The 20,883-nt window shown below is 42.8% G+C and overlaps 2 protein-coding genes across 4 annotated transcripts; one reads left to right on the top strand and one right to left on the bottom strand.

Moving 5' to 3' along the window:
* The first annotated feature begins 16 nt into the window (after positions 1 to 16).
* LOC105455816 (exportin-5) lies at positions 17 to 8,101 on the top strand. The gene is made up of 9 exons (XM_011699441.1): positions 17 to 145; positions 954 to 1,651; positions 1,737 to 2,045; positions 2,161 to 3,564; positions 3,885 to 4,139; positions 4,866 to 4,989; positions 5,113 to 5,449; positions 5,609 to 5,978; positions 6,325 to 8,101. Exons 2-9 carry the CDS (start codon positions 965 to 967, stop codon positions 6,484 to 6,486), a joined length of 3,648 nt encoding a protein of 1,215 aa, XP_011697743.1. The 5' UTR covers positions 17 to 145; positions 954 to 964; the 3' UTR covers positions 6,487 to 8,101.
* A 1,956-nt stretch (positions 8,102 to 10,057) lies between these two features.
* LOC105455815 (adenylate cyclase type 9) lies at positions 10,058 to 19,603 on the bottom strand. Of its 3 annotated transcripts, none has more exons than XM_011699439.1 (8): positions 19,465 to 19,603; positions 18,268 to 18,557; positions 16,717 to 18,101; positions 16,378 to 16,632; positions 15,838 to 16,283; positions 15,603 to 15,758; positions 15,321 to 15,520; positions 10,058 to 15,238 (listed from the first exon to the last, which is right to left on the bottom strand). In XM_011699439.1, the coding sequence occupies exons 2-8, from the start codon at positions 18,546 to 18,548 to the stop codon at positions 13,519 to 13,521; spliced, it is 4,443 nt and encodes a 1,480-aa protein (XP_011697741.1). In that variant the 5' UTR covers positions 18,549 to 18,557; positions 19,465 to 19,603; the 3' UTR covers positions 10,058 to 13,518. The 3 variants fall into 3 exon arrangements, with proteins under 3 accessions (XP_011697741.1, XP_011697740.1, XP_011697742.1); XM_011699438.1 differs by lacking the exon at positions 19,465 to 19,603 and adding an exon at positions 19,030 to 19,210; XM_011699440.1 differs by lacking the exons at positions 18,268 to 18,557; positions 19,465 to 19,603 and having other exon boundaries at positions 16,717 to 17,505; positions 17,594 to 17,645.
* Between the last annotated feature and the right edge of the window lie 1,280 nt (positions 19,604 to 20,883).

Here is a 20,883-nt window from a genome sequence, read left to right as displayed (position 1 = left end):
CACCCCCCTCGAAGGACGGACCAGGTATGAATTGACGCGCGGCGCGACGCCGGAGAGAGCACGTCTCCTCGCCGTCCACCACGCGGTCCGCCGCCCAGGCTCTCCGTCTAGCTGCCCGTCCCGTAGTTTCGCGTTTCCAGTCCAGGTGAGTACGCGCCGTGCGAGCGGTTGGCCGTTGGCGAGCGAGCGCGTGCCAGCGGCACGCCGGACCACGGCGGCTGGTGTCGAGGCATGCATGAATCGGCGCCGCGTGCACGCGGCAGGCTGCTCTTGTTCGCGCGCGTGTCCGCCGCGCCGCGTGTTATCCACGCGCGCGCGCGTGTGTGTGTCCGCCCGCGTAAATAATCCTCGCCGACCTCGGAGCGTGCGCGACGCCGCCGATCTCCGGCCTCCTCGCTCGCGCCGCCCGCCCTGGTCGCGACCGGGTGCGCGCTCGCCACCGCGCGACAGAACCTCGTTCCCGATTACTTGAACCGGCTCCCGCTCGTCCAAGCTGCGGTCGGGAGTCTTGACGTCGCGTCGCGGTGGCTTGCGTCAGCTTCGCGAAATTGCGCGAAGTGTTGATAATTCGTACTCGTAATTCGCACGGCCGGTCCACCGGAGAATTCAATCCGCTTCAATCGAGAGAGCTCGGGGGAGTGAGGTTGTTGGATTTGTTGGATCTCGTTGTGCAAAATGTATTTACCGCGACGATACCTTTGGCCTCGCTCGCTCGTCGCTAAATTATTCCTGAGACAAATTTTTGAGCAGGAACATCTTTCGTGTGACAAGCGGCACACATATGTTGTCGAGTATCGTAGCGATAAAATAACATTTTCTTTCCTCCCTTCGTTTCGTCTATGTTTCTTCCTGTTTCTTCGTTTGACAGAGATAAATTTTTTTTTTTTTTTTAATATTATGTAACAAGCGTTGTTTATACAGCTTACATATGTCGAACGTCTCCTGTATTTCAGTGCAAGTAGGAATGGAGTTCGGGGTGGGCGACGTCGCCCAGATATCGGCGGAACTGGCTCGAGTGGTCGAGATGATGATGTCATCCGGCATATCTCAGCCGCAACGTCTGGAGATGTACACCGCCTGCGAGAGGTTCAAAGAGTCGTCGCCGTTGTGCGCTCAGTGCGGCCTGTACCTGGCGCAGAAGTCACCCGACCGGAGCCCGGTGGTGCGCCACTTTGGTCTACAGCTGATGGAGCACTGCGTCAAGTATCGGTGGACGCAGATCTCGCAGTCGGAGAAGCTCTTCATCAAGGAGAACGCGATGAAGCTGCTTCAGGACGGCACCCAGCCGCTGCTGCAGGAAGAGGCGCACATCAAGGACGCCCTGTCGCGCGTCGTGGTCGAGATGATAAAGCGGGAGTGGCCCCAGCAGTGGCCGACGCTGCTGGCCGAGCTCAGTCAGGCCTGCACGCGGGGCGAGAGCCAAACCGAGCTGGTCCTGTTGGTGTTCCTCAGGCTAGTGGAGGACGTGGCGCTGCTGCAGACGCTCGAGTCCAATCAGAGGAGGAAGGACATATATCAGGCATTGACCACGAACATGGCCGAGATCTTTAGCTTCTTCCTGAGACTGATGGAGCAACACTTTTCGGAGTTTCAGAAGAAAAGTGCCTTAGGACAGACATCCGAAGCTGCGGCACATAGTAAAGTCGTTCAAGTGAGTTCTTACGAAAATCGGACTTTGACTCGTGTATCGCGATGGTCGGTATTTTTCAATTAAAATACGTTTATCGTTCCAACAGGTAGTGCTGTCCACGTTAGCTGGATTTGTCGAATGGGTCTCGATAATTCACGTTATGGCCGAGGACGGCAGATTGTTGCAGATATTGTGCCTGCTATTGGGAGATCATATATTTCAATGTTCCGCCGCCGAATGCCTCCTTCAAATCGTAAATCGCAAAGGCAAGGCCGAAGATCGAAAGCAACTGATGATCCTGTTCTCGGAGGAGGCTCTGAGGTGTATTTACACCTCGGCCACCGCTCCGCCGCCTCTCGCTGGACCTACGAATTTCCATGAAAATCATTACTTATTTCTGAAGAAGCTCACACAGGTGCTTGTTACAATGATCGTATTATTAATATTCGATAAACCTGCATTGCGTTTTGTAGTTTTAGCACCCATGAAAGAAAAAATCATGATCATCATTCGCGTGATTGTTATTTCAGGTACTGACTGGTATGGCGACACAGCTTTGCACCTTATGGGGAAAGGATGACGCCTCTAGCATACGACCGACGCATTTCAATCTCTTTCTCGACACCGTGCTCACGTTCACCATGTACCCGAGCCTCACGCTCACGCATTTAGCGAACGCGATTTGGGTGATGCTGTTCAAGCACGAACAGATCAAGCTGGACTCACTGCTGCTCACGTACGTGCCCAAATACGTGGAGCATACCGCGCCCAAGTTGATCCGCGTTACGTATCCACACGACAGACAGAGCAACGGCATGACCACGTACTGCCTCGTCGATTACGACTCGGAGGAGGAGTTCAACGTCTTTCTGCATCGCTTCAGGATGGATCTGTTGGAGGGATTCAGACACGCCACCATGGTGGCGCCTCTGGTGACGTTCACGTACGTGCAGCAGTGGCTGACCGCGAAGATCACCAAGGGTATGGCGAATCTGCAGTACAAGAGTGATCAGAACGACCGGGAGTACCTCGAGTGGGAGGCCCTCGCGCAGGCGTTGGACTCCGTCGTGTCCAGGATTTTGCTGATCAACGAACGGCCGAGCGTGCAGACCGGTCTACAGCTGTTGGAGCTCTGCCTGAGTTACTCGCCGCAGGATCCCTGGCTCCTGTCCGCGCTGCTCTCCTGCATAAGCGCGCTCTTCGTGTTTCTGTCGATGTCGACCGGCTCGATGGCCATGCCGGGCGTCGCCATCCTGCCGCGCGTCCTCGACAAGATCTTCGCCGCGTTGGTGTTCGAGGCGCCCGGCGAGAACGAGCGCAATCGCTCGCGGGCGACCAAAAACGTGCGACGACACGCGGCCAGTCTGATGGTGAAGATCAGCCTCAAGTATCCGCTGTTGTTGCTGCCGGTGTTCGAGCAGATACACACGATGGTGCGCAGTCTGACTCGGGAGCCGAGCCCGTTGTCTCGAATGGAGAGCGTCATGCTGTACGAGGCGCTGCTCCTTATCTCGAATCACTTCTGCGACTACGAGCGGCAGACGCGATTCGTCACGGAGGTGATCGGCGACGCGTCCAGCAAGTTCATCGCGATGGGCACGGAGTGGTTCGAGGGACCGCTGGAACTCATGCAATTTGTGGGGCTCGACAGACCGCCGGTGGAGGACATGCTGGAGGATCCGGTCAGGCGTAATCGCAGCGATCTCATGATGTGTATTTGCACGGTGCTGAGTGTAGTCAAACGATGCTCAATCCCAGAGGATCCCGACCGCGCGGCCAGGGGTGGCTTCGTGGCCGCGCTCAGCGAGAGCGGTAATCCGGTGTACCGAAACCCGGCGACACCCCATGTAATCCCCATTCTGCCGACGCTTTTCGCGCTACTGCGAACGATGAACGGTCTCTTCAGTCACGCTGCCCTCGCTGCTCTTTCTGAGGTAACATTTGACGTAGTTACTAATGGATTGAAATGTGGAGATTTTCGAGTGATGCAAAAAGATTTGGTACGATAATTAAGCTTATTATTAATTCGACTTGTGATCGTTTCAATGTGTGTGACAGTAATTATGTAGGCGACAAATATTTTGTTTGATACTTTACAAATTGAATTTTAAGCGAGCATGCACAGAATTCTGTTCATTTTAACGAGCAAGTATCAAACGATTAATAATTGTTGCGAGTAAAATAACGGAGTTGCGTTGATTGGCATCTCGTTCTTGTGAAAGATTGTTGAATGTATCTGTTTTTATTCTACCAGGGCTACAAAAATGCTCATGGACTTTTGGAGTCTGAAAAGGCGAATCTTCTGGGCGTGAATGTAACCAACGACAATAATAGCGAAACGGACCAGGCTTCAAGCACTTCTCTCGGTCGAATGCAATCATTTCTGAGCACAATTCATGACCAGTGTTACCATATGTTGGGTAGCGGCTGTCACATGATCGGTCGAGATTTTTATCAATTGCCTGGACTCGCACCGGCCTTGTTGAACTCTGTTTTCTCAAACATGGAGGTAATCTAATGTTTTGTTTTACCAATAATCTTAAATTAACGGAAGATAGGAGATTTATATGGTCAAATTGACAGCGAAATTTGCAAGGAAAAGAATAAATGAATACAGTTCCTCAATTTAGATATTTATTACCACATTTCAGGTGTAGAAAATTATTTTATAACACAAAACTTATCTATTAATCTATAAAATATAGAAGTTTTCTGTTATCGAAGATAGAGTCGAAAATTTTGAGTGCCTCGTGTTTTGTCACGATTTTATGACTTTTAAGGAAACAGTTTGCTATTTTCTAGTTTTTCTCAGAAAATATTTTCCTCTACACTTAAAATATACTATTAGAAAAATGTTATTACGATATGATAACATAAACGTAAAAATCTAATTTTTACGTAAAAATTTACCATATTGTTTTGTAATAATATTTTTCTAATATCTATTTTAAGTTCAATTTGTAAAGTAAAAAAATATATTGAGTAAAACTATACAAAAAAATAGCAGACTGTTTTCTTTAGAAGTCAGAAAACTGACAAAACTCGAAATTTTCGGGAAAACTATATTTTTAATAAATTTTGTATTACAAATTAATTTTCTACATCTTAAATATAATAATAAATAGCATCTATACAGAGAATTATATTTATTCTTTTTCCTAAAATTTACAAATTTCGCTTCCAATTTAATCAAATTTCCTGGCTATTCTTAAAAAAAATCCTCTGTCCCTTTCAGGTGATTCCAGATTACAGACTACGACCAATTATACGCGTGTTTATGAAGCCATTTATATACTCGTGCCCGCCGGCTTTTTACGGGAGCGTACTAATACCTGTACTGGCTCACGTATCCACACACAGTAAGTGATTAAAATAATTTTCTTTATTTTTTCCCATTTTTACGTTTTTTTTTTTTTTTTCGTGTCAAACTAACATTTAAGTATAAAGCGATCCTATCATTCCGTGCGATTTTTTTTTTGTAGTGTGCCAAAGATTAAGTGCAAAGTGGCAGTACATAGCGCGTCTGTACGAGTCCGGCGGTCTGGATGAGGAGAACACCGACACGCAGGAAGTCATCGACGACATGCTCAACAGGAATCTGACCAGGGACTTCGTGGACGTGTTAAAAGTGGCTCTAGTCGGCGGAGCCGCTAGCGATGCCGCTCCTCCAGACACCATGGAACAGGACAGCGGGGGAATGGCAGTGGACCCACCTCTCTCGCGGGGAAACAGTATAGTCGCCGAGGTCGTCAGTGAGCTCGGCACTTTTATTTTGCGTCATCCGTCCACTTGTCACAGCGTCGTCCTATGCGTATTAGGGTAAAATATCTTAATGAATAGAATCATTGTAGATTTTATTATAAAATTAAAGAGTTAATTCTTAATTTTTTACAATCTTTTTTTAAATAATTCTTGATTTTTTACAATCTTTTTTTTTTAAGCATCCTATCGTTAATAATATATCCTGGGTGTCTCTAGGGCGCTTGCATGGAACGACTCAAATGCGAGCCTCAAGGCTACAATGTTGACTGGGCCTGTGGTCCGAGCATTGGCAGCTGACGGCAGCCTTACTCCTTCTATGGCAGCGCACATCATGGTCGCCGTTCTTCAAGGTTTGCAGCTGCACGGTCAGCACGAGGCCAATCAGGGTTCCCTTATTACTCTGGGCGCGCAGGTCTACGAGTGCCTCAGACCTAAGTTTCCGAACATCATCGAGGTGATGCAGCAAATCCCGGGGGTCAATCCCGCTGACTTGCAACGCTTCGATGAGAAAATGTCGGTAGTCAGCACGAAAGGCAACAAGGTCGAGAAGGGAAAGAAAGACCTCTTCAAGAAGATCACTAATCAGGTATGCAATATTCAAAAGATATCCCGGCTAAGCCTTTAACTTAGGTCTGGTTCCACAAATGTAAAATTAACTTTAATCTCGGTTTAACTGTTTAGCTCTTTTTAATTCTTAGATTAGAAAAAGAAAGCGAGTTGAATTTCGGTTAAATCCTTAGAACGTTAAATTGAATCAACCGCGAATTGTGAAACCGGGCCTTAAAGTCTGTATTTGGAGATATGTTAAAAATTTGTAAAGTAAAAATTTTTTATGAGATTTATTATGCTTCTGTTGTTGTATTTTATATCTTTTTCATTTAAAATTTAAATGGTTTGATAACAACGATGGGATCTCAATGCGTCTTTTACAGCTTATCGGCAGAAGCGTAGGTCAATTATTCCGTAAGGAAGTCAAAATAGACAATTTACCGCGGATAGAGGTATCCGCCAAGTCGCAGCAGGTACGCGTGGATGAGATCTCGAAGAATGCCACTGACACGGGAATAACAGCACTGTTCGCTGGATCTACGTAGCAGACCGTTTTAGAGAATCACGTTTTGCATTGGTCTAACTCAATAAGCAATTATAAGTTATTGTAAAAAAAAAAAAAAGGTCTTTCCGAGGAGAAAAGGGTCGTATGGTGGCGCGGAGAAAGAACGTTCGATCCAAAATCTGCTAAAACAGTGGGTTTTTTTGTTCTAGGAAAATTCACAAGTTTCTCTTTACGACGATACTTACAACAAATGAGCCGTGTTAAAGCGTTCGGGGTATCACCTCGGATTTACGTGCGATTGCAAATTTCAGACATTATTTTCTATTCGTATTCATTCAGTGAGGGCGTTTGTAAACTGATGTACGTTGTGATAGAACGAGAAAAATAATAGCCTGCGAATCTTAATAAAACTGCAATCGCCGTAAAAAGAATCGAGGTGATACCTCCGAAATCCTCGGACATGCCGTGCCCCCACTCAATCGCTAGGTGCTCCAAATTAAGTCTCGGATAAATTATGAAACGCAACTGATAGTACATAAATATTTATGAGCAATTGGAGAAATCTTTCTGCACTTTCCTCATTCTGAAATCGTTCGTAAATTTCAAACTGATGAAGATGCAGCACGCGTTTCGGCAATATGTAAGTGTAGGTAATTTTTTTTTTATCTACTGCACATTCTCAAGTTACTATTATTTATTCTAATTAATTTTAAAGACTCGCGCAAGAGGAAGAACACGATCGATATCGTTCGCGTTCCGTCTTGTCACTCGTACTCAAGACCGAGCATTCGATCTCTCGGGCCGGTATTTTTCATAGTCGATTCGATTTATTTCGAGACCGTCTTAAGTAATGTCTTAAGATGCTTATACGACTCTGTGATTGTGGTTTATAACATCTTAAGACAGCATACTTAAGATGATCTTGACTATAAGAATCGACTACGAATACGGCCCTTCAGGTAGCGACTGGAATTTTTTCATGCGTCGTCATTTCTTAACGTCTTTTTTTAAACGTCAGTTTAAAAAAAAAACAATTCCAAACGCATCACAATGCCGCCTTTTGTGGCAAATATACGGGATGTAAAAGTTCGTCGGGATTATGGAGGAATTGTACAATGAAGCGTAAAGGAGTATTGTGATAAGACTAACGGAGTATAAAATTTTACAGCATACGCGAAAGCGAGCGAATTAAAAAAAGAGGAGCAGCAAAGTGAATTTCATTGCTTTGTGTAAACGAGAAAAGAAGAGATACGCGAGTTCGAGCTGTGAACTGAACTGTGTGCAAAATCGAACTGTAAACTGTAGTATATTTCTTAACTCTTTTTCTTTGCTACATTCTAAATTATGACTCCGAAGTCCATAGTGATCTGTGGCACGTTAGGTCTGTTCTCTTTAGCTGAAAGCCTTTTTCTATTTTTATCGGTATACGGGACGAGAGATTTACGTATGTTTTCGCGAGAAAAAGAATTAAAATTTGCGGAAAGCGTAGCTAAAAAGAGCATATCTACTGTATTGTATTACGCTGAGGATTTCGAAGTATAATTTATTACATCGGTGTCATATATCTATATATTATAAGTATATACATATTGTACAATAAAATCTTATAGCGTTGAACTTATACCAGAATAAAAGAAAACAAACGTAATCGCTCATCTACGCAGCACATGTACTGCATACGTATATGTATGTATATGTCGGATGTCATATACAATTTGTTTATTTGTTTTTTCAAGGCATGGATCGACGCCGAAAGCTATACGTACGTACGTACACGAAAAGTCGATCAACGTCTTCCTTCCGAGTTTTCTCGCGACGATATAATTCGAAGAAATTCGCGACACAACTTACGAATCAATTATAAATTTTTACGCGATACTGTATTTACATACAAGTCGAGTTATAATCGGCAGTTATAATCAAGGGGATATGTATATGTATATATACATACACGGATCTTACGCGGAGAACATCTGTATATTATTATTACGATCTTAATATAAATGCAAAATAACGATAAGCGCGCAAATGACAATTAATGAATTAAGAAGTAGGTGACCGATCGCGATGATTGCGAACGTGAATTGTTGCGAAATTGTTCCGAGAGGAATCCCGACGCGTATTTAGAATATTAAATCTTTTTCAAGACCGAAGAGGGATCACGAAGGTAAACGTACCAATGACTGAACGTGTATCTATATCTGAACACAAAATTTATTAATCCCAAAAGCTTTTTTTTATTATAATATCAAAATTTAATTGCAAAAATATTTAAAGTGTACAATTCAATTGTAATGTTATGAAAAAAAGCATTTAAAAATAAGTTTTTGTGTTCCGATATAAATACATCTTCAGTCACTGGTACGTTTACCTTATAGGAATCGCCATCAAAGACAACCACCATCGCAATATCACATATCAAACAATCATTTTTAATTCATTTTCGAAAAATTTTTATTCTCTCGTTTACTCGACTAGAATGCATTCTACATGTAGTACAAACCTGTAAGCCTGTAAGCTATCATTGTTATATTTGATTTCTGTCCCACGTGCTTAGCTTTTCCCTCTATCTGAAGGTCTGCACGACGACGATTTTAAATTCAGATTTTATTCGCAAGTTTTTGCAAGTCGCACTACTTTCTCAAGCATTCCACTGCGCTTTTAGGGACGAATATGCGATCGGTAGAGTGTGTGAGAAGAGAGAGAGAGTAGTTACTGATTTATAATTGATGAAAAAGAAAAGGGTTCCATCGCTCACGACGCGATGGAACACGCCTTACGGAAGCATTTAACTTTTTTGTTTTTGTTTTTTTTTTGTTTTTTTTAATCGATGGAGCATCGACGAAAAAAGTAATACAACGTGTTTCCTTTCCGTTGCATTCTTCCATTAGACGAAACTCTTGACTTGTACAATGGGAACACCTGATACACACTATATGTACATCGAAAAAGCGTTATCACATTGCCAGTTTTTTCATAACGTGTCATACACAAGGTGCGTCACATTAACTTTCTTTTTAAGGACCGTGCATGCCATTACGTGTTACGTGAACAAACTAATGAAGCCACCAACGAAGTGTACACGTACAGCACAACAATCAATTACGATAATTATCCGGAGCCATTCTGGTATTTGCAAAATATCAAAATATTACAACAGCTGCTTGTTTCTCTCACAATCAATTGTTCTGATCTTTATCGAGTTGCAAAAAATTATTGGATTTGTAATAACATTTGTGAAAATTCTCTTACCAACTTAAATTCGACGTTACAACAATGTGATACTTGAAATCATACGGTACACATTTATACATTTAACTGAAAAATGTAATAAATTTACCTGGATGGCTTTTCGACGATCGTTTATATACATATATATATATAGAATTTATATATAATAAATATATAATTATATACATGTATATAAACCTGTTATATACATGTATTAAACTTTGTTATGTACATGTATATAAACAAAGTAATCATATACCACGCTTTGTTATAATATTAATGTTCCAAACGATTTATGCCGGGCGAAAAGGAGACGAGAGTCCACTTGTTTTCAAGATCGCCTGTTTTTTGTACATCAGCTATAATGAAATCAGCGGTAATAATCTTGTATATATTATATTGTAATAAAGAAATTGCATTGACAATAATTATATGTACGTCAATATAGCCTGGAGAGTGTCTCTAGCCTCGTTCTCTGTCTAGTAGAACTTGTATATTTCTCTCTCGATATATACGATTTACAATATATTTTATTTGATATCTCGTAACGTGTACGCGTATTCCTCGATCCGATCCCACAGATCGGCGAGCGTATAGCATATGCACATACATTATAGATCGTCGTGTTTTCGAACACGCTTTCGCGATACGAACCGTTATCTCGCTCGTGTTCGAATGCAAAATCTTATAATTGACGATAATCGTAGAAGCATTTCGTGTAAGTCTTGCGATACGACAAATCGAAATAATCATCACGGAACTGTAATATCGCAGCTCTCCTTCTCTTTTCCCAAGATCAAATCGAAAAAAAAATTATTTTACACACAAGTCATAAATATGTTACATAAATATTTACAGAGATTGAAACCGACATTCAGATTCCTTGCTTTATTATACACAATTGACATTATTACTTTCACATGGAACAAGTATTTCCATTAAACGCTGTTTATTAAGACAATTAATTCTCGCGCCAACAAAAGCGTATTACATGCAAACGTGTACGTGTATATATATATATATATATATACATACATACACACCCATACACACACACAACGTTAGAGTTACGATCCAGACATTTATCGCATTATACTTGCACTGCGTATCATTTACATAAATGCGAACGCTTAGATACTCCTTAACGTAGTCTTTCAGATAAATTTTCAAAATTCTGTACATATATAAATACAAATATATATGTAAATATATACACACGCGCACATACACACACATACTATTTACTACAGAGCATAAATCCCATCGAATGCGGTGTCACTCATCGCTGAGATTAGAAAGAAAAATGCAGCAAGATACTCTTTGGAATCCGACGTAGCAGTTTTATGATCCAGATATAACAACAAGGATATTTTTACTTAACGGCGACAAGAAGCACTTTGTTATGAGCATTAGTTCGTTAATTTCGTGTTTGCGGACACGCTTGTCGCGAGCTACGTTTGGAATGTGTGTGATTTAATTTTTATCCCACGGCACGCGTATTATTTCTATACAGCATATATTTTAAGCATATACTATGTTTACATATGCACACGTCCGCGGCCTAAGTCGTTAATTATTGATCTTTGGTAAAATATTATTTTTCGTCGTTCGTAAAATCTAAGATATAAATTTCTAAGGTAAAAATTTCACTCGTTACTCGTTCATTTCCATCTGTTCTAAAACGATTTGTTAAAATCACTTCGCGTCGTTCATAATCTAAGGTATAAATTTTTAAGATAAAAATTTCACTTATTCGTTTACATATTTCCATCTGTTTTTTGTAGATGAAGAGTTTCGAGCGACGCTTCGTCTTATATTCATCTAGTGACGTGACGTGTCACAATATCAGACAGGAAGACAAGACTGTGTAAATTCACATCCTTTAATATTACTTTTAAAAATTTATTTAACTCATAATTAACGGGGTACTCGAGCTTCGTTGAACCTTTAACGCGTCGGACGCACTTCGCTGTTGCTCTTAGAATATCGAATAGGATAGAATGCCACACGTATTAATTTTTCCAAGTTATTTCCGCACGAGCGTTTCACTGTCACTCGATTGTTCGATCGAAAAGGATGATCTTTTTATGTGACTCGATTTAGGAAATAGATTGATTCAGTTACACTTCAAGTTCCGACGTTCAAGTATACATATATTCGTAAAAAATTTATATTCGTGACATCTATATATGTATGTGTATATATACACATATACGTACACATATAAACACGGAATGTTTGACATTAGGTGTAACATCGTTCACGGGTAGGTAGATCGGAACTAAACTTTGATCGAAAAATCCTGTACTATTTTGCAATTTTCGCAATAGTTACCGAGACATTAATTGTTTCGTTTTGGTAAGTGCTCTGATGTACTGAATAATATTAAATTATGTAAGTACAAAAGAACTTACTTTTCATATAAGTCGCGCTGGGCGGTCGCATATCGTCGCGCGCTTTCATTTAGCAGCAAATTTAGCGCACTTCGCCGATCTTTAATATCTCAGTAACTGTTACGAAAATTGTAAAATATGCACTTTGTCGATCTTTAATATCACAGTAATTGTTACGAAAATTGCAAAATTGTAGAGGACTTTTCCGTATAATCCGTTCTAACTACCCATGAACGGTGTTACACCCATAATATCAAACACTCTGTGTAAAATCGAAATGTATTATCTTAAATATCTTAGAGTAATTGATATATATACATACATATATACACAAATAATTATTTCGATGCTCAATAACGTAAAACGCTTCTAAAAAAGATTCCTTCGCCACTGATTCGGTTTTTGTACTCGAGACAAAGGCAGATCTCGCATAATTTCTCACGATATATCTTCTTATTAGACAACGTTCGATATTTTTTACAAAAATACAATAATATCTTTCGTTAATAAATATCTCTCGCTAACAGTTTGAGCAGTCAACGAATAAGGCGTTTTTTTTTTCTCCAACAGCGTATATGACAACTTCTACTGTGCAAAAAGATATACTATTCTGTTCCGTTTGCTTTCTCACCCGTTTCGTATTCGCACGTTTTCCTCAATCAACGACATGAGTCTACATGAGTCGACTATTAGATCTGTTCATCTGTTAATATCTAGATATTTTTCAGTCTTACAAAAAAAATTTTTTTTTTAAATTATGAGATACGAATTGAATAATAAATTATATTATTTTATTATTTATAAACATTATAAATCTAATTCTCTTCCCTCTTTTCTGTTAAATTTTATCAAATTGCATCAATCTGAATTTTATCATATTGCATCAACATAAAAAAAAAGTTTTTCTTCTTTCTATTTCGATAAATGATAATTCCGAAAGGTGACATTTCGAACAACTGAGCATTTCTCCAGTGTGAATTCTTTCGTGATTATTTCACGATATATTTGAGTTAAACTTCTTGCCACAGAATTCGCAGGCGTATTTTTCTATCGTATTCAGTTTATTGGACGACTGTAAAGGATCTCTTGTATTTTGAAATACAGTTTCGAGATTCTTTTCCACACAAACGGCATACCTCGACCATTTCGATAAGAAAATATAGAAATTACTGAAGAGAAATAAATTTGTTTTATATACCCTTATACATAAATGTGTAAATAAAATAAATAAAAATAAAAGGCGAAAAAAAAGTACTGGTTCAATTCAGCTCTGCTTACCTTATTATCCGAGAATTTAAATTATAAGCTATTAAATTATGAAAAATATCGAAATATCAATGGACAGATCTAATGTAAATGTTGCGATTGCTGCAGGCCGCGAATAGCGTCAAATTATCGACATGTAATCGTCGCACAGAGGAATACCGGTACAATCGACGATTGAATCTTCAAGTGCCGGTCGTATCAGCATTCTTCTTTCCTATCAACAGGAACACGTCCATGTTGTCCTTGCCCTTGACGTACACCTGTCCGCGCGGCTCAAACTCGTATCGTTCCGACAGGACGGCCAAGCAATTGCTGGCTATCTGTATCCTACCGGCGACCCCAGTCGAGTCCATTCGCGACGCTATGTTGACCGCGTCGCCCCAGATGTCATAGTACAGCTTGGTGGCGCCGATCACGCCGGCCGTGACGTCGCCGTAGTTGAAGCCGACACGCAGGATCAGCTTGAAGCCCAGCAGATCCCGATTGAAGTTGAATATCACTTTGTGCATCGCCACGGCGAAGTCCACCAGTTGAAACAGATGCGTGTACTTGTGCTCGCTCTGCTCTCTCACTTGCGGATTCAGGCCGCTCGCAGCCATGAAGGTGCTGCCGATTGTCTTGATCTTCTCGACGTTCGCGTACTCCGGCCGCTCGAGCAGCTCGTCGAAGTCGCCTATGAGCTCGTTGAGCACGCGTAGATACTCCTTACCGCCCAGATACGACTCGTCGTACAGCTCGTTGAAGTTGACGATACTGGCGAAGATAATGCCCACGGATTTGTGATTCTGCGAGTACTTGGCGGTGGTCTTCAGCTGATCGGCGACGTACTTGGGTATGATGTTGTGCAGCAGCCAGTCGGCCTGATTCTTCATCGACTGCACGCGCGTCTTGTCGCGCGCCGCCACCGCGTTGCCGTGGAAGCACAAACGATAACTGATCTCGAATTCGCGATTCAGGAACCAGACTAGCAGCAGCAACAGCACCATGTCTAGATATATCTCCGAATTGTACAGTCTCTCGTTGTACTTGATATAAGGTGTCCCGCGAGTCTTAGACGACGCTTCTTCTTGTTCTCCCGTGTATCCCGCGACCGGCGACGGTGTTCTCGCCGAAGTGGCAGCGGAGAGAAAATCTCTCGTGCTGTTCGGAAAGTTCCCGCCGTTCAGTTCGCTCGCGAACGACTTCAGAATATTCGGATGCGGCACGCCCAATTGCGAGTCGTTGATACGACTGTTGCCACTGCCATTATTACTGAGATTCTCCTGTTGATACGGTGATATGTGACTCACCACAAGACATATGAACAGTATGCCGGTGAGGGTGACCAGCAGATTCTTCATCCAACAGTTGAGTTGCGTAAAGTTGCAGAAGTGCACCAGTCCGACGAAGATCAGGTAGCTGTAGTAGTACTCGAAGTTGTTGAGGTTCCGAAAGCTGTTGCACGTGAAGTTCAGCAAGATGGAGATGATCGGCAGACCGACCATAACCGCGCCGCACACGTGCCACGGATACCAGCGGGAGAAAAACTTGAAGATCCTCTGCGTGAACGTTCCGTGAGATGTATTCGGGTAGAGGAGCTGCCGGATGCAGAGCGACACCGCGATCACTTGAACGATGATGGCGAGCACGGAGAACACCGTGTAGTGAATCGTCGGCTTGCACAGAAGGAACAGCGAGATTGTGATGGCCGTGTAAACCAGGGCGGATATCAAAATGTCGAAGTACGTGTTGAATCTCGAGGTGGCCAGGGTAGGTGGGTTATCGCCAATGCCCTCGCTGGCCTTGTGCGCGTTCTCGCGGTATTCCTTCTCCATTTCCTTGTTCTTGAAGAAGAGAGTGACGCTCGACAGTGGCGGTTTGACAAAGTACGAGCGTTGAGAGCTCACGTTATCTTGGACGCACCTTCAAGCAGAGGATAATCTTTAAAAAAACATATCCATCGCGACCCATTGTAAGGCGCGCCGAAGAATGATCTGTATCTCACCTAATTAATTGGAGATCAGACTGCTTCCGCAATTTATGAAAGCACGCGCCGAATGTGTCGGTTACCATCGGAGGGAACGGATAAGGGGGCACCGACGACGAAGGTTCGTGAGTGGAGTTCAACGTTGAACTAGAAGTGTAATAGCCACTGACCCTGTGCCCCAACAGATCACCTTGGGTCATGCCATTCATTAGGAACAACTGCAAAGCCAGAAAAAGATGGATGATAAAGCAATTTATCCAACGATAAAAAATATACCAGATTTATAAGAACTTGCTGTACCTGCTGTTGTATACTACTCCGTCTGCTATTGCTCTTGATACCAGAGTCTTTTCTACTGCAAATGGAAGAAGCATTGCTAATCGGCTCTTGACCAGATAATAAAGGACTAGAAGGTACAGGATTCGGGTCCATTTCCACGCCATTGTTCAGAGGGACCTGCGAAGCGATTATAAGTACCGATCATAAAGTGACCAATCGTAAAGTAAGCAAGGAAAGGGAATAAAGGGCTACTAACCCGTCTAAATCCATTGCATTCTTCGTACGTCGTCTCGGGTCTCGCCCGTTCCATAGCGATATTCCTTCCCTCTTCTATCTCCAGGGGTGTCATTTCCTCGGTTGTCCGTTGTCTCTGCAGATACCTCCACGGCTTATTCCGCACTTTCTTCTTGCCGTAACTCGCGGTGGACGTCGGACTCTTGTTCGAGTCCTCCTTCTCGTCCATGGCGTCGCCGTCGTTCTCGGAATCCAAGATGCTGGGCAGGGAATTGGCCTTCATCTTGTAATTGCTCACGTTCGTGATCATGTGGAGATAATGATTTCGCGGCTTGGCCTGATTGTTACACGACGCCAGACGATTCCGCGATTGCATCAATGGCGAGATACTCTTGGGTGACGTGACGTTCGTGATAAATTGATTCACGAAGTCCGACTTACGGGCTCTAATGAAGTAGGTTTTAACACCTGTGGAACGGATGAGAAATTCACACGTATAATTCAAATCTCTATGTAATCCTTTCTTCTTTCTTTTTTTTTCTCTTCGCATTGCTTCACTTACCGTTGACTATCTCTCCAGTCTCCGTAATGTACTGATCCCCCAGAAATCTCAAAGTGTTTTCACTCAAATGTACACGACCGGGCTTCCCCGTGCTCTCCAGCTTATTCGCCAGAGTCACGTCGTTCGACCAAACGTCGAATTTGAACCTCTTGGTGCCCACGATGCCACAGAGTACGGTGCCCGTGTGCACACCCACTCTCATGTTCACGCCCTCCCGTCTCTCGATGTCGAATTGTTTGATCGCTTCGATCATGGCTGTTGAAATGCAATTTATAATATCAGTTTCACGATTGTTGAAATTACCGGAGTATAATCGCGTATAATGGATGTTTCACCTACCCAGCCCCATCTCTATGCAACACTTCGCATGATCGGACCTTGGTTCCGGACATCCGCTCACGCAATAGTAGCAGTCTCCCAGCGTGGAGATCTTCTCGCAACCGTGATGTTCGCAGAGATCATCGAAACGTTCGAACAGATCGTTCAGGATGCCCACCAATTCCTCCGCGGTTTTGTTTGAGCTCATCCTGGTAAATCCGACAATGTCGGCGAACAGGATACTGACGTCCTCCATCGAGTGCATGTTGAACGGACGAAACAACGAACGTATGTCCGTATTGTTGGACGGTATCGAGCCCTTCTTCAGAGAGTCCTCCCGCTCCCTCTCGCGCTCGCTCTCCTCCATGAGCCAGTCCGCGACCTTCGGCGGCATAACGGAGTGTATCATTTTCTCCTTCAGCTGCTTCTCCACCTCCAGCTGCCGGCGGACCAGCAGGGACTGGCCGACCTTCATAAACGTGCCGCGCATCCTCACGAAGGTCATTATCAAAATGTGCACGCCTATCAAGTGAATGCAAATCTGCATCAAGATCCTTATTGCGAGATTCGTGGAGAAGTCAATATCATCGGCGAGTAAGTTATCGTTAGCGTAATTATCTACAGGCGATGAATTCACGGTGGAACTGATAGCGGTCATCATGGATGGGACGCTGGAATTAAATCTCGTTAAGACACTCGCGTCGCCGAGGGCACCGTAAAATCGTTGAGCCACCGTCTCCGAGTACCTCGGTCCCGCATCCATTGTCTCTCTGCCTTCGCGCAATCTCGACATCGCCTCTGTACTAATTGCTGCAGTAAAATCACTAATATTACGTATCACATTCGGTAGACCAGCAACACTCAGAGGATTATCCTTTAGAGATGAATGCGTAAGTACCAAGTTTCCCCCTCCGTCCGCCATTGTACTGTTAATTCCTGAAGCGTTACTTTGTACAATTCGTTCGCTCGTGTAAAATCTCTGTCGCGCGTCCTTCGAGCCGTACAGATAGGCAGTCAGGAACTCGAACATGAATGAGTACAGCGTGGATATCCCAAGGCAGGCGTAGAGAGGCATCGGCAGCACTGTGTAAATGACTAATAAGATCTCGGAGCACAGGGCGAAGTGCCCGACCAGAGTAAGCCCGTCCACGTGTGGCGGTACTAAGGCAAGGAAGAGTAAGGACAGGAAACAGAGCGTCGACGCGACTCCCAGGGAAATTGGTAGAACGTAGGATTTGTAGTAGTCCGTATGTGTTAAATAGAGGACTGCCGAGACCATGATGCCGACGATACCGAAAACACCTGCTACTGCCGCCCACGTCGATGTGTCGTTCTCTCCGATTCCGACTATCACAAAATACGTCAACCACGATAAGGACACTAGCAAGATATACGTGAGAGCATACCTGTAAAAAAAATAATAATCAGAACTAATTACTAAATTCTGTCTAATTATCTCTGATTTGTGTAAATCAAAGAACTGATGAATTGGTCCAATAACAATATTTCCAATCATCATGTGTATATAATAATCACATATGTTATGTATATAAATCACATATTAATACAAACCGGAATCTTAATCTAATTTGAGGAAAGGCACTTCTCTTAAACTGCTCCTCGAGGATTTCCGAATCAAATCTGGGATTCCACCAGGAGCGCGGTGCTGCACGTTCGAACGGCACGGGTAAACTGACGCCGCAGCATCCCAATCCCTGGCTGCTATGCGCCAGATATGTTTGTATGTACGGCGCCAGAGATATATGAATCTCGTCCTCAGCCTCTTCGCTGTCATCCTTTGCTCGGGTAAAGCTGACAGACGAGCCACGCTTCCGATTCAATTGAGGAGTCATGTTGACAATCTGGTAGGATTCGAAAAGTCACAGTATTATTTAAAAATATATCATTAAGGTAATGGCAAAAGTAAATAAATCACACATATCAACCAGAAATAAAAAAAAATTCAAAATGCTCATTGACTCTAAAATATTAATTTAATTTAAAAAAAAAAATATATATATATATAGAATTTGGCTTGACAAAATAATCATTATCTATTTATGTCATAAAAATAATTGTCACACCTGAATAATTAATCTCTTAATATATTTTTCTTATATATTTCACAAAATCTACATGTCTGTGAATTAAAAGAAACTTGAATGCTATATATATCCATGTCCAATTATCCTACTGAGTATAGTCTATAAATATTATGCAGCTTGAACTATTGACATATGTGTTATCATTCTGTTGCAACTACAATAAGCAGCTGCTGCTAATAATACGGCGCATGATGTTATTTAATGAAGAATGCCACCAATGAAGACTCACGATACTCCGATTCATATGCTTCTTTTTATTCATTTCGGGCTACGTTATCGTCGACAAGACGAGCATACGACACTAAACAATTAATTTCCGCAAACGGAAAAATTTATATAATCCAAAAGAGTTCGACGATACTCCTTCCTTTTTGGAGCGGCTTCCAGTCTTTCGAAAATAATATTGCCTGAGGAAGACGATCGGTGTTTCTCTCTCGTTTCGCGGGGTGGGACTGCTCGCGCGCGTCGACGACGATCGCGAGGCGTTTCGCGCGGGGGTACTCTCCGCGAATTTTCCTCGTCTCGCGCGCGTCGTCGCGTACGCTGGACGCGACGTGTCGAATTGTCAATTTCAACGTCAAACTCTCTGCCTGCGCGTCACTTCCCCGCGGCGCGGGCCGCGCCGCCGGGGGCCCCGAAGGCGCTCGACCGGGGACGGACTTACCGCCAGTTGATTCACACGTCGGTCAGGGGCGAGGACGCCGGAGAGTTCGAGGAATCATCCTCCCCGCTGACGTCGGAGGTTGCTCCTCGCGGCGATCAGCTAGTGTCGCGGGGCGCCATTTTTTTTTTTTCCTCGGCGGCTCTCCTTCAGCGGCGCCGTCGCGCGGGGGATGATGCGCGGGGCGGACCTCGGTGCGGACGACGCCGAAGGACGGGCGCGCGGGCGGGCGGACGGGACGATCGCGGACGACGTAAAAAAGGGAGGAAAAAAAAAACGTAGAATCACGCGTTCTCGCCGACGCTGCCGAGACGATCACCGCTGCGACGTTCCGCAGCCATCTTGAACCCGTCAGCGGGGACGACGGCGGCTGGTGACGGCGCCTACGCTCCTCCTCACGGAGTCGAGAATGTCAAACGGAGAACTGTCACTGAAAACCGCCGACGGAAGATTCTAAGCTTCGTAAAAAGAAAAAAAAGGGGGAGAGAGAAAGAGAAAAACGACGGATCCTAGTGGCAATGTAGGAACTTTTCGTCGAGGGGAGCCTCCCTCTCGCGCGTGTTTCAGAGCGGTTTCCATGTCGCGGCGCGCGGCCAATTGCAAATGAAAATTCCCGCCGAAACTGGCCGTGTTGGTCACTAGCGCGCGGAGCCAATCGGAGCCCGACCGAGAGGGCGGTTTTTCCAATCGAAAAATCGCGCGCAGAAATCAATGCGATAGTAACTATTTATATAAATGTATATTTATAAAAATATGCCTTTGAACAGATGTCTATATTTAAAAATAACTTTATAAATATAAATTGATTTATAAATTGAATTTTTTAATAATTGAAAACTCTATAAGAGTTCATATTAATTTGTGGCTAAAGAAAGAATATAATTATAATTACTATTCGAACGAAAATTTAACTTAACTGACAATTAAACATTTCTCAAACAGTTTCCTTATAAAATTTGTTTTACTTTAGAAGTGTAATTAAAAATAAGAAGTTATCCAATAATTTTAAATAACTACTATAATTTTATACGCAGTTAGTCGAACAATAAATAAATTAAACAAAAGTTTTTTATACAATTGTTCGTATCTCGTATGAAATTTTTGAATTATAATTATTGGAAAGATTGATAGTCATTTGAATAATTTAAATTAAATATTTTTGAACTGTGTAACTTATTTATTATCTGGCCGACGTATTTGGCTAATATCCACTTCTAACAATGAAGATTAACTTTAATCTCGGTTTTTTTTTCTCTCACGTAATAATTTTGCAAAATTTAAATATACAATATCTTATCGAGATGTTGATCTGTAATATTTTATTCCAATGAAAATTCAGCCATGTCAAAATATATATTTTATTGAATTAATAATAAACATATGCGCATTTGGTTATCTATTGTGGACAATTTTAATCAGCGC

The sequence above is a fragment of the Wasmannia auropunctata genome, unplaced genomic scaffold (assembly GCF_000956235.1).
Source record: "Wasmannia auropunctata unplaced genomic scaffold, wasmannia.A_1.0 LD335844.1, whole genome shotgun sequence".
NCBI classification, from domain to species: Eukaryota; Metazoa; Arthropoda; class Insecta; order Hymenoptera; family Formicidae; genus Wasmannia; species Wasmannia auropunctata.
The sequence above is the reverse complement of the archived record's forward strand: the minus strand, read 5'-3'. Positions and strand labels throughout refer to the sequence as shown.

Excerpts from the sequence above, each read along its gene's own strand:
- LOC105455816 (XM_011699441.1), top strand. The coding sequence starts at position 965 with ATGGAGTTCGGGGTGGGCGACGTCGCCCAGATATCGGCGGAACTGGCT. Across the intron at positions 3,565-3,884 it reads CCCTCGCTGCTCTTTCTGAG|GGCTACAAAAATGCTCATGG; the intron begins GTAACATTTGAC and ends TTATTCTACCAG. Across the intron at positions 5,979-6,324 it reads TCAAGAAGATCACTAATCAG|CTTATCGGCAGAAGCGTAGG; the intron begins GTATGCAATATT and ends CGTCTTTTACAG.
- LOC105455815 (XM_011699438.1), bottom strand. The coding sequence starts at position 19,062 with ATGAATAAAAAGAAGCATATGAATCGGAGTATC. Across the intron at positions 15,521-15,602 it reads GGAGTAGTATACAACAGCAG|TTGTTCCTAATGAATGGCAT; the intron begins GTACAGCAAGTT and ends CTGGCTTTGCAG. Across the intron at positions 15,239-15,320 it reads TCTGATCTCCAATTAATTAG|GTGCGTCCAAGATAACGTGA; the intron begins GTGAGATACAGA and ends CTCTGCTTGAAG.